The 14,028-nt window shown below is 31.4% G+C and overlaps 2 protein-coding genes across 2 annotated transcripts in view; one reads left to right on the top strand and one right to left on the bottom strand.

Moving 5' to 3' along the window:
- LOC107364550 (uncharacterized) overlaps positions 1-2,927 on the top strand; it is an 88,629-nt gene extending 85,702 nt beyond the window's left edge. The window contains exons 9-10 of the mRNA XM_015931960.3: positions 1,961-2,190; positions 2,630-2,927. Coding sequence (XP_015787446.2) covers positions 1,961-2,190; positions 2,630-2,689 — 290 coding nt within the window. The 3' untranslated portion in view covers positions 2,690-2,927. The remainder of the gene's footprint in view (positions 1-1,960; positions 2,191-2,629) is intronic.
- A 6,935-nt stretch (positions 2,928-9,862) lies between these two features.
- Snx6 (sorting nexin 6) lies at positions 9,863-14,028 on the bottom strand. The gene is made up of 8 exons (XM_015931897.3): positions 13,823-14,028; positions 13,599-13,709; positions 13,265-13,510; positions 12,889-13,093; positions 12,058-12,260; positions 11,805-11,964; positions 11,645-11,730; positions 9,863-11,583 (listed from the first exon to the last, which is right to left on the bottom strand). Exons 1-8 carry the CDS (start codon positions 13,907-13,909, stop codon positions 11,524-11,526), a joined length of 1,158 nt encoding a protein of 385 aa, XP_015787383.1. The 5' UTR covers positions 13,910-14,028; the 3' UTR covers positions 9,863-11,523.

Genomic DNA, 14,028 nt, shown 5'->3' on the forward strand with positions numbered 1-14,028 from the left:
AATTCGAGGTTCACCTTCAACAAGTTGTAACATCATTGTTAGCATTGTCATTTGGCAGCCTTTAGTAAGCAGCTATGTGCCTGGGAAGGTGAATACATTAAGCTTGGACTCAATCTAGCTTGGATTTACTGTAACGTTATAAACGGATCAGCATGTTAGACTGCCTTTGAAAGTTTAACAGTCATGAACAAATTAATGCATTTCTGATAATAAATTAAATGCTAATTTACTTCTGATCAGCCAGGTTAGAATTTGTTTCTCTTCTTCTTTTTTTTCTTCTTCTTCTTTCTTTTTTTACGGTTATCTCATGTTATTAGTCTTGCCAAAACCATCATTATTATGTTACCAATTTTGGGAAAATAATGGGACCAACTCAACCAAAGGGAAACTTATTTACATATATAAAGGTGATTATGAGAATGATGAGAATGATTACATGAAGAAAACATTACATCTCTTTGAATGTTCAAATCTCGTAACACACTTTCAACATCAAAGAGTAATAACAATTGACCCAAAATGTCATCTTGCATATTGTTTGCTCAATAAGGAAACTCACTTGACTATTACCTAAATTGAATGTTTATTCATGAGACGTTAACCCAAACAATTCAAGGTTGATAATGTTGCACCTTTGTGTCCAGTTTAGATCTCGTCAATGGCTCTAATTGTCGCTCTTGTTAATCTACTTTCAACCTTTTGTTAATTCACTCTCACATCTTCATCACGAGTTATTATAATTATCCATTTTGGAAAATTTGCATTTTCCAATTTCCCTTTCCCTTTCCCTTCGTACGACTTTCGTTGCAGAATTCAATTCTCTTGCTGCAACTTCATCTCAGTTTAAATTTAAATTCAGCACGTCAGTAAGTTCAAAATAAATTACGGAACAAAATTAATAGACGAACTTTAGATTTAGATTAAAATTGCATTTTCCGATTTCCTTTTTTTCTCTTCACCATTTTTCGAAACTCGATTTTTTCGTAATAATTTCAAGAACTCAGCATTGCAATTCAGCTTGTTGGCACATCTTTTTAGTTAATCTATGAGTTTAGTCGTTGCATTTTTGTTTCACCTTTAATGGACGAACCTTTGGCTTGGATAAAATCTGTAGCCAAAATCAAGTCAAGTCAGAATAAAAAATGAAGTCAGATAAGCAAATTAATATAAATTGAGTTCTTTAATAAGTTTTTCATCTTCTTGCAAACTCAGTAATTTTTCTCATTTACTGATGAAATTATGTAAAGGTAAATTCAATTATCAGTAAAGTCTCATCTTAATAATAAAGTGAAGATTATCATTTTATTTTATTAATGATTCCATCTAATCATGATAATCTTTACAAAATTCAAATTACCTTTTATTTCAACATTCAATTTAAAGGCAACATCAACATTTTCAATAAAAATAATGAAATCTCTTCAATCATTAGTATTTCCAGTTTAAACAATTTCGAGCAAAAAAACTTCAATTTTCATGATTGCCCTTTTTGCTCATCAATTATTGAGGATATAAATCTAATTTCGATGCATATTCATAAATATCAAAATCGATTTGTGTAATGAGTTGATGAGTTTAATAGCAACTGATTCAACTGAGCCTAATATCGATGAGAAAATGCCGTTCTAGTCAAATCATTGACAGTTCATTACATCGAATTTCCTTTCGAATGCAAACATTTCAACATTTTTTACTCCCAACTAACCAACTTGAATAGCGATAATATTCCTGGAAATGAAACTTTGGAAATATTTACAATCTTTCTTCAGTTTATTTAAGTCTTAACTAGACTAGAAAATGATTGGTGAACTTCGCTCAGAACAGTAAGAAAAAGATTCAGAATGGTTTCAATTCAAGTTCATTTTTTGGGTTTTAACTTTAGATAACTTTGCTTTCTTTTTGCATTCAATTTCGTTGTTTATCCAACATTATCATCTAATCACTGTTTTTATGTTTTCAGGAAACTCTGGAAGCTGTTCAAATCTAGTCAACAGCAGATTACTTGATGGTTGTCCAATCAATTCGCCTCTGTCTGGGACTTTGCTTCGATCGGGACAGGTTTCAATCAAGGTTGATCCAAACGTGCTCAATGGTGCTTATAACGTTCCTCACGTTCGCCTAATCTCAAATCGAGCAAACCAACCTCAGTTGATTTTAACTCCACAAAATTCTCAACCACCTGAGATATCGGTAAGAAATTCAAGATGCCAAACTATTGTCAGTTGATCATTGATAAGATATTTGTTTGTCTTTCATTTTCATTCAATTCTTTACAACTTACTCGACATTTCCTAACTTTTCAATTTATCAGCTTATTCTTCACTCAAACTCTGAGTTGAGATATTAACTTTTTTTCATCTTTTCTTTTGTAATCTGTAAGCCTTTATGATTTTTGCACGTAATATTCATCTATAATATCTATTATATCCATCTATATCTTATTGTCTCTGCCTTTTGCCTTTATTCACTTGGATGGAAATTGATTCACCATGAAGATTACATTTCCTTTCACTTTTTTTCAACCTTTTTGTACCTCATTTCTGTGCTCATCTTTATTCAACCTCTTTTTTATTAACAATTTTCTTCTTCTTCAATAAATTTGTTTTCTCTCTCTTTCGTTTTTACTCAGATTTTCTCAACGGAAACATTTGAAGAACCCAATATTGTTTCGTTTTCAACGGCAGTTTGACATATTTTCTGCTTCAACAAACTCCCAATGGTGAAAAGCTAACCAAGAATCTTCCAAACTTTTTTCTTAATTTTCTCTTCTTCCTCTGTCCTTCATCTCTTTTGTTACTCCAACTTAAACTATTTAATGTTACGTTAACTGAATTTAGACAAAAATTTAAACTCTGTAAATAATGTTGCTGTAAATATTATTGTAAATGCTTTTGATATGAATAAATACTAAAACTAAACCAAGAAAACTCGAGTCAAAACCTGAACATTGTGAACCCAATAATTATGACTAATTTGAACAAGAGTAACGCAACATCAAAATACGTGATCATCAAGATAATACAGCATTTCTCGATGTTTTCAGTTGACTTTTCACCAGACTCAAACCGGTAGAGAGCGAAGTCAATGACGATTTTTGTCATTAGCATCAGACAGTTTTCATGAGGATTAGTCAAAACCCTTTCTCTTATTGGACACACAATTTAAGGTGAGAAGCACAATTAGTTTCAATTCATTTTTTTATTTGTTAGAAAATGTCTTTTCCACCTGGAGATTCCAGCTCCGATCGTGATTCTCGACTTTTAATGATAAATTTATTTATAAGTTTTTTCAAATTGAATTGTCTTCTAGTTTGTATGTCCAACAAGAGAAAGAGTTTTGACAATCGTTTTGACAACTTCACCGAATCTTATGGCAAAAGACTAAAGTTAATGACAAAAATCTTCAATGAACTTGTCTTCTAACTATTAACTGACTAAATCTGAAGAAAACTCGACTAAAATCAGCGAGAAATGCTGTATGAAGTTACTTCCCAAGCAGAAGCAATATCGGCATTTAAAGTCGATTTTGCGATATTAGCCAAAATAGTTTTCTCAGATATTCTTCCTGTTGTTCTTATCTCATTTTCAGAATATTTCTTGCTTCTATTGATATTATTATTAGTTATTAGCAACAAATTAGTTTTTGTTTTCCAGTTCATCTTGATGACTCCATTTACCATCCGGATATTTGCCCTTTCCTTGAGCTAATCGCTTACAATTTACACAGTTCTTTCTCTAATGATAATCAAGATAATTAAGAAAAGTTATCTTGCTGAATAAAGATTCATTGGCTTGCATTTGTCCAGTTTCCATCAACAAGCTTTCCTCAACTCTTTTGCCCACAATTTTTCTCTATTTTTTCTCACTCTTATCTCAGTCTTTGCTTCCTTCAACTCGAATCTCTTTTTCCCTTTGCTTGCTTCAAACTGATCATCATTATTCCTTTTTACTCAAGTTCATCGTCATTTACCAACCATAAAGACTAATCGTCTTAAATATATTTTCATCACTCTTTTTTATCGTTCAAATGTATCTCTTTCGATGCTCCAAAGTTGCCAGCAAACATGAACACAGACAAGCAAAATCAAAACATTTGTTTCTATTTTTACCATCAAGAGTTACATTTATAAGGAAACAAAGAAAACTTTTCCCTCAACACAAATGAATGTCAATATTCATTGTACAACTTTTAACCATCAAAACTCACAATTTGTCAATTACTGCCACTCATTGTACATCTTTTACCAGTATTGTTGCCCATTAAAAGCACTAAAATTGGAAGAAAATGTTTCTTTTCAACTCAAAGTTCAATGCAAACATTTAACATCAAGCTCAAACTCATTAACAACAAATAGAGACATTTTTCATTTTTCCTTTTCCATTTTAAATGTGCATTAATTTCCAATCAAATCTCGTCTTCATCTTAATTTGAAAGAATTCATTGTGAAAAATGAATAAAAGAAGCAAAAAAATCTTGTTCACATTCGCCTTTTGCGTTCACTCACAATGAGATGTACAATCAATTTGATTTTTTCTCATCAAATTACACTCTTTTTGCACAACTTTAACGCACTTTTACAACATTCTCAGTTGGATGTGACAGAATGCAAAAAAAACTGCTGAATAAAAGTAAATATTAAAATGCATAGAAAATCTGATAAATAGCATTGCACTCTGAGAATTGAGAAAAGCAAGGAAAAAACATTTACAATGTCAACGCAAACTACATTTATCTACATTTACATGTATCTATTTATGAGAATATTTTGCTCTTTTCTTTTCCCTTCCAAGTGTACTTCAACTATTCACATGAATTTTCACAACGATTATTACGATGAAAACGATAATGATTATAAACTGTTGAGGACAATTGCAACATCACGTCAGTCCATTAATGATTTACCAGAATTTTACATTTACTGAGCAAATTGCAAAATGAAATTGAATAATTTGAATTTTGAGGCAACAAAAAATTCAATCAAACATTAAATATTGTCAATCAATCAATCTTGACAGTCGGTAAGAGCAGTGTCGCTATGAAAAAGCTTACAATACTCTTGAGCATTAATTTGCTAAAAATTAATATTAATAACGCAAAAGTGAAATAAAATGAGCAAATTGTTCAATTGAAATGCAAATTGAAAGGAAGCTGAGCAAAACAATTCCCAATCCATTTTCGAAATCATGCAAAGTCGAACATGCAAATGATTTCTTTGAAAACGAATTATCAATCCCAACTTGTGCACTCAACATTTCATGACATTTAATTTCTTCTTCACATCAACCATTGACTTGGAATTTTCAAGAAGACGGAAAGCGATTAGCGAATGATGCATATTTTGGTGATTTTTTGGCTCATTCGTTGATCTATTTTGAAATTCAATGATCAACTTGAAAATACTTTAAAAGTCAAAGTGAAAAGCCAACAGAAATGAACTTTAAAGAAATATTGTAAAGTTTTAGAAAATCAACATTCTTTGTTTACAGTTAGTTTCTCATTCCCTGAAGGTTATCGTTAAGAGAAGAAAGTAATGTGAGAAAAGCTTATTTTCAGCTCAATCAACCCAACGAAATGTAAAGGTAGCTAGGGAAGAGTGAAACAAGTCTAACAAGATGGTAAAAGTATGTTTATTGGAAATGCTGGGAGTGATAACAGTTATTGCTCACAATTTTCCCCTTTACCTGTTTCCATGAAAAGTGAATTTTATTCACTGCCGGGCGAAACAAGGTTGACTTTTGAGTTCATGCTATTTGAGATTATTGATCATTTGGAAGCTTCTTTTTATTTGCGAAGCTTTTCTTTTCCATTTTCATGCCTTTCATCATTATCATTGTATCACATTTTTGCCCTTCTTTGTACATTTGAGAATTTATTTCGAGCATTTGTTTTTCTTGAAATGAGAAACAAACATTTGATTCAATTGGACGGCAGTCGAGGGTAAATAAAAGGTTGCCAAGAGAAATGGTTGCAAATCAAAATGACGAGTGAATTTGCATTTGAGAAACTGTCAATTTGATGAGCAATGAAATTGGAGAAGATATGAATATCCATGGAAAAAATGAGATTTTTCCATGGATTCAATGGATACATGGACATGGTTGTAAAACGCATCGGAAAACATGTCATTGCTGATTCAACTGAAAATTGCTTTTGACATTCACTCTGAGATTCAGTTTTGACTACATTAGCTGAATTGTTTGACACTGTTTTACAGTTTCATGTCTTTCACTTTTCCCATTCATCTTTTCCTTTGTATACATGTTTTCACTTTTATATTGAAAAATTTGCAAAACAATAACTTATGTCCATCAAAATGGGCTGACCAATGACATTTAATTTAGACAACTTTTATCTCTTTTCGCCATTTCAATCATCATTTTATCGAAAGTGAAACCAGTCGACTTGCGAGATTGTTCAATGTTGAATAAACAAATTCAACTTCCAATGAAAATTGCATGAATTTTTCTCCAAAATTTTGAGAAAATCTAGAAATAGGAAAAGTTTTCTCTTGTTTAATCTTGTCATTGGTTTGTTGCTGAATTGTTTTTGATAATTTTTGTTCACTGTTTTCGATTCGAGTTTTGTGATTATTTTATTGGAGCAAATTGACATGAATGATAGTGTTTCAATATTGCTGTTGAACAGACGGATGAGTTTTAGATTATGAAAGATGAATTGAGAATGGATGCTAAATATCGGGTTATTATCAGTTTCAATGAAAGAGGAACAAATAGTTTGATTGAAGGGAAAAAGGAGACAGAAAATTGATTCTCAATGTAATCATTGCTATTTGGTGAAGAGTAAAGGACTGTTGAAGGACTGGGAGAAGAACCATTGGATTGATGCGTAAAAATGTTGAATCAGTAAATGCAACTTGGAAATGGTCTTAATATCCAGATAATTTGACAATATAATTGATTATGGAAAAATCAACATTCAATAAATGGGAGGAGAACATGTATTTCCTTTATATCATGAGTAGATATCAGATTAAATGGAATCAAATTTTCATTCTCACTGCCTTTTCGCATCCATCTAAACACTTAACAGCAGTCTACTACAATCAACAATTAGTCTTCACTGGTCAACAAACTGTCAGTTAATTTTAATTCAATTTCTAGACCCATAATGATGCACTCTCCTCGAATAGGTTCAATGTAAATGCTTCTCTCGTTCGGTGTAAATCTCATCCAAAATTGTATATTGGAATTGATTGTTTCAAAAACGAACTAAAAATGAAACCTTTTACTTCAGATCATTGAACAAATATCAAAAGTCCGACTGTGAAAGAAAAAAGTCGAAAAAAATGTTCGATCAGATTACTGATTTTTTGGAAGACTGAACTTTATTAGTCGATTCTACCGATCTCAACTGACTCAAGAATTTTCAGCATCCAACAAGTTCCCTTGAAATGTCGCGAATGTTGTTTCGAAAAATTTGTTCGAAGTGTGATCTGATTTTGATGAGAATCGTTTATCCATTGATGCATCTTGCATGGTTATATTTGATGTTTACGTGAATTTCATGGGGAAATTTAACGTCTTTTGGACACGAAAAGGGCGTGTTTAATATACTCGGATAACAAGGTGAATGTGAATCGAAAGCTGATTGAATGAGAATCAATGTAATCACAGGTTTGGTCGAGTAACATGCATATGATGATGGTGATGATTAACATGAAACTGAGACAGTGAAAGTTGAATAAACATGAATCAATTATAATAATACAAGGTAAAGCAACGGGCAAAATGTGTTGAGAAATTGGATGATGGAAAAGGCTTTTCCCATCAAACATTTGTCAAACCTTTTTGTGTCAAAACAGTTACAATTGACAAACATGCAGTAAAAGACAGTTTACCAATACAATGTTGCTTGTACATTACAAGTGACGAGTCCAAGAATAGTTTCCAGTGATCAGTGAAGTTGTTGTCAATTCTCATCAAATCAATGAGAGAAAAGTGAACAACAAAATGGATTGTACAAAGTTGCTCAGGGTAACATGGCTATTCAATTAAGCCCTTTCGACTCTGTCTTTTAATTTATTCTCACTCGACAAATGACCAATAACATGTAATATCACATCTTTTCCCATCGCTCATTATGAATAACCATCATTTACATGAGCTTTGCAATGGATGCAAAATATGGTAATCATTTGTAACGACTTTTACATACTGGTTACGATTCGAATGGTGAAATGCAAACTTGATGACTGTTACGTGTTGTGGCTTCTGCATTCATAAATGTTCATCAATGATGATGATGACGACTGCAGTTGGAGGAAAAATATAAGTGTATAACTCAAGTAATCTGACTGATGAACCATGTTATGCTTCTTTCCATTGGAAGATGAACTTCAAAGTCTTTGGTCAACCAAGTCTGAATCGACCAATCGGTAATGCTATTCTTATCAATACTTCAATACAAAAGAATCCAATATCCACTCGAAAAATTGACATCACTGAGTCAAGTCTGAGACAGTCTTTTCCCTTTACCAATGAAAAGATTATCGGAATGAAAAAATGGTTTTCGCAACAAAAAGTCTTTGATTTAAAGAGTCGAAAATTTTCGTTCTTTACTAACATCTTTTCAATTATTGATTTACTTTTTCTCGCTTCTGTAAAGTTTTCAGTTTTAAATCAGAAATAAAATCCAATGCCAAGAACTACGATGCTACTTTGATGCAGAAAGAACATCTTGTTTGCATTAATGTCATCGATTAATCAAATCGTTTGAATAATTGGAGAAACTGGAATTAAATTGGAAATGATTATCAATGATATGTGAGATTTGCAAGTTCCAATTGGTTTTTGTTCCTTTTCGATTTTCGATTTTTTCTGTTGACTATTTTGTTTAATTTCAGCAGCATTCAATGGACAATGACTCGGATCAGACTAACTATTGAGAGACTAATTTCCTAGTCTGATTGACTGGAGCAATGACATGATCGTTGTTGCTCTCGATTGCTATCCATTTGCCTTGTTTCAATGTTACTGATTGAAATTATTTTCATCTTTCCATCAATACTTTGCTTCTTGTTTCCATTTTGTTTGTTTCCCTCTTCATCTTCTAGTTGCACACCAAGAATTAAAGTAAAATTTGTGAAGCCCAAGAGTGACAATTAATCTCAATTTAAGGAAAAGGATTACAATTAGTCCATGGACTTTAAGGTTAATGGCTTATTTGGTCAGTTGGACAGCTTTTACATTGACAATGGACTTGGATCATGTAATCTACAATCCAAGGGAACAAACACAAAAATCATTTACTCTTTGCCAATGAAACTTTTAGCTTTTATTAAAAACTTTATCCTAGTCTTTGCTGCCTATTAATACGATAATACATTAGACTCTTGGATATACGTTTAAGCAATAAGTGCAAGTCGAGTAACAAGATCAATCAAAGGGTAGTGATAATGGACTAGAGATGAACAGCAAATTTATCCTGGAAAAGAATTGAACATGAAAATCATGATAATCAAGACACTTGAATAACATTTGTATTGGCAAATCATTTTGACGAAAAAAATATTGAAGAGAAAATAGAATTTGATTTTGGAAAAATGAAGAAAAATTTTCTCCTTTTTCTATCTAATTGCATATTCTTTGGTATACATTTTCCTCTTGTAATGAAATATTTACTGATGATGATTGTACAACTCGTTAATTTAATTTGTTAATTTTTCATCTGTAATTGGGCTTCTTTTAATTCAACAATTTTCCCACTAATTTAGGTAAGTAGAGGGAAAACACTTTTTGCCAAATTAATATGAGCTGAAAGTTGATCTCATCAACATTTCATCAACATTGAAATGTGTAAAAGATTTAGAGTAAATTGTAATCAGCAATAATGACAATTAAAGTGAAATGCAGCTAAATTATTTTTATATTTACCATGCAATTTGAGGACAGGCATTCACATGAGATTTCAATTTATATCATTAATAAGGAAATAAATTATCAAAGTGAAAAATGTTTCTAAACATTTCATCTTCTTTTCAAGGGAAACTAATCACGTTGAGATGTCAATCAATCTTAATTAAACATTGACTAAATGCTGGTAAATGGACAAACAGCAATTGATTAAATCTGTTTCTTCGCATTAGCTGAACTTGATATTTCAATAACTTGCTGTAAATTGAAAAATAAAAAGACTTGAAGACAATGATTCCAAAAGCTTATGCATTCAGTAAAGCGAGCCAAAGATTATAATTGATGGAAATTTTCACCATAATCTTGGGTTTTTGTCCAGCTTCAGAGTCTTGTGATTGATTGTTGACCATTTGGATAAAATTCACAATTGATTAATCATTTTTTGTCCGTAAATTTTTGCAAAGGATAAAATAGAGAATCTTGTTTGCGGGATTTTTCAATCATTGATACAGTATCAACAGTTTACTGCGTTTTACTAACATTCACCACATTAATAACAAGAGTTTCAAGTGTAATGATAAATAAAGATGGATCCATTGATTATTCATTCAACAGTATAAACGATTTTAAGCACTTTACGACTTGTTCGATGGTTCCATTCTTTCTTCATGTGTTTCGGTGGGTTTCAATTTTGTTGACTTTCACATGGTTGCGCTTAAGTTGGACTGAAAAAGATGAGTTATTACAGATCAACAGAATACTGTTTGAGTTTTTAAATATCAGAATAATGGAAATTAACAGTTTCTTTAAGGTGCTTCTTTCAGGTTTAAACATTTGATACAAAAGTTTTTTTGGTTAAAGAGCACAGGTTTAAGGTCAGGTTAAGGAGGGTAAAAGAGGAGAAAGTCTGGGAATTTAGTTAACTTTTTGTGACACTATTTATGAGGAACGAAAACAAACAAACGTTAACAATGAGTGGTTAACATTTCTTTGCAACTGGAATCTGCTTTTGTATCATAACGAAACAGTTATGTATTTTGCTTTGTTTTATATTTATATATATTTATATATATATATATGTATAAGTTGAAACCTAGAAAAAGTTTTGTCAAAATAGACTCAGAAATAGCAAAATTTATCACTTTCAATTCATACACACATTTAGTATGTATATATGTATACGTATAAAACTTGAAATATACCAAAAAAAGGATTTGCTTAGTTGTTTCTTTTAAGCTGCTCTGATGCAGTTAGTCTCTCTACTTTAGGTATGGTAACAATTTTGCATTTTCTTGGAAAGATGCTGGAAAGATGTGTAAAGCAGGAGGATAGGAGAAAGAAAAGCGAGGAAAGCTGATAGAATAAGTTGTCCAATGATGACAGCATTTGAATAGAGCAACAGGATTCAAGATTACAGGAACGTAATAGATAACAATTTTTGAAGATGGATTTGAAAAGTATTTCTGTCTATTTGAAGATGACAATGTGACCGAGATTGATGTAAAATTGAAGGTTGGTGAAGTTACATCTTGGCTTAAAGAAGCAACACTTTGGATGATTGGTGCCTATTGGAGTTTGAGTTGATTATGTCTTTAAACATTCGGTAACAACGATATATCTAGATATTGACCAATTAAACTTTTAACCAGTTCTAGTCGAGTAGTTCTTCTTTTAATGAGGCGATACAATTTTTGTAAAGTTGAACTTGAGCCTGAAAAAAAGAAGAAATGAAATTAAAATTTGTTAACAATAAAAGCAAATGGAAAGCTTACCTTTGCATGCTTTAATTCCAATTCGACTAAATCAACAAAATTTTTCCTGAAGAATAGAATACGACGGGAATTGAAATCTTGTAATTCTGTGAAAACAAGACAAAAATTGCATGAGTAATTATTGATGCACTTGTGGTTAAATTAAAGCACAATTAGTCACCTTGTTTTGCAAGTTTAGATATAGATTCAAACTTTTCGCCAGCTTTTTGTTGTGCATCTTCTGCCAAAGCAACATCTCGATTCCTCAAGCGAGCTTTATCAAGATTTTTATTAGCTGATTCATAATTAGCAAGGGATCGTAATCTACGGTATAATAAGTCCTGGAAAAAAATGAAAAGAAAAATGTTAAAAATAGTAAATTTTCTTCCTTTAAAAAGTAATTAAAATGAAAAAATATTAAGAGTTTTGTATACCTTTGCTGCTGCAGTTTCCCTCATCCAGTATCTTAATGTATCTGAAAGTTTAAGATCTTCATCAGAGGCAATTCGCTCCTCAGATTTTCTTGCCTTTTCAAAACAGTCTGCATTTTTAGCGTAATATCTTTCCAATTTGTTAGAATCTACTGTTGAAAGGCCAATTAAATCACTACCGATTCGACTATAACTACTAGCCACATCTGCAAGTAAAAGAGATGAAAAAGGTTAATAAGATAACAGTAATAAGTTACAGCAATGTAAAAATAGCAAAATATACAATTTTATCAACAGTCATTGTATTGATCTCAATATTTGAGTTACATTTTGTAGATAAGTGAAAAATGTTCTGTTCAAAGAAAGAAAAAGAAGAAAACGCCTCCAAGATAAATCCTACATGTGAAATGGTAAAGCAAATAAATAAAGCTTGAAATCGTAGAGAAAGATTTGACAATTGGAGACTGAGAACCGATGATTTGGAATTATAAACAATTACTTAAGATGGATTAAGGATGTTTGTCAAAAACAGCATAAGTTCAAGATGAAAAGTAGATTAATTCAAGTTGACTAGGTTGAAGTTGTCAAGTAAAAGTGGTAAACAACATTCATAAGAGGTGGTAATTGGGGTGGAAAAGAGAAACAAACTGATTAGTTTACTCAATTAATCACCAATAATCTTTCAAAAAACAAGGCAATCTACTTTTTCTTTGATACAATACAGAAATGATTGAAAAGTTGAAATGACTGATTCATGGTGCAACATTGGGTACATGAAAAAATAGAGAAAAAACAAGACCAATTTTCAGAAGGAAAGGAGACAAGTAAACTTACTTTTATGAGATCTAGTCATTTTATCAGCTCTACTGGTGCAATCTTTAATGTGTTTGTGGTACTCTATCAAAAATACTTTTTGATGTTCAAAAAATTCGTCAATATCTTTCTGAGTATTGCTCAAAACCAAATCGTCTGCGGATTTGCCATACTTTGAAAGTAAATCTACAAGTTTTTCCTTCTTATTTTTACCACGAACACTTAACTGTGAAAAAGAGGGAAAAAACAGAAATAATAATAGTTAACAACTTATCAATCTTGAAAGGGATATAAAAAAATGAAAGATATAAATATTATTAAGATGGAAAGTGGCAAAAAAATTGAATCACATTGAACTGCAACATTAAGAGTTATCCATCAAGAGCTGTCAACTTACATCGTCATTATAACCAAGAAAAATTCGGAAATTAACGTCATTCTTAAACTTCGGATGAGCAGCCAGTCGTTGAAGAAATACTTCATGCATGGCAACTGTTTTTTTAAATGTAGCTAAATACTCAGCTTCCAATTCTTGTTTAGTTTTATTAAATTCTTCTTTTGTCATGGTTCCTTCACCCTCTCCAAGTTTTTGAAGCTTTTCTCTAGAAGCATCAAAGTCCGGACGAGGTGGTGGTGGAGGTATCTATATATTTATTGCACAGTAAAATGAAAAAAAACATTTATTAGAATAGAAAGCAACAAAGAAAGAAAAAGAATAATCGGTTACTTACAATGAATCCACAATATTCATCATCTTGAGCTAATGTATCATGCAACCAGATAAATTCTTCATGGAGACGAACAACAGAAAATTCTGGCTTGTCAAAACCAGGCAAGTTGGTCTAGGGTTCAACAGAGATAAGAGAAAATTCGAACAAATGACTTGATTGATTAATTGATTGATGATCAACAGTAAAAATATGATAGATAATCAATTGCTACAAGATTACGTTACCTTTGTGTGAACGGTAAACTTGACCTTTTCTTTTTCAGACAAGGCATCACTTATATCGACCGCTAACGTTGGATCATCACTTGGCATCTTTAACAATTAATTATTCCACTAAAACAACAAATTAAATTAAAACTAAATCAATAAAAGTGATAACTCTGTGATTACTTAATAAGTACGATTACAGACTCTAAATTTTTAAAGGACAA

Source organism: Tetranychus urticae, chromosome 1 (genome assembly GCF_039701765.1).
Source record: "Tetranychus urticae isolate SD_2017Ah chromosome 1, NJAU_TeUrti_SD_1.0, whole genome shotgun sequence".
NCBI classification, from domain to species: Eukaryota; Metazoa; Arthropoda; class Arachnida; order Trombidiformes; family Tetranychidae; genus Tetranychus; species Tetranychus urticae.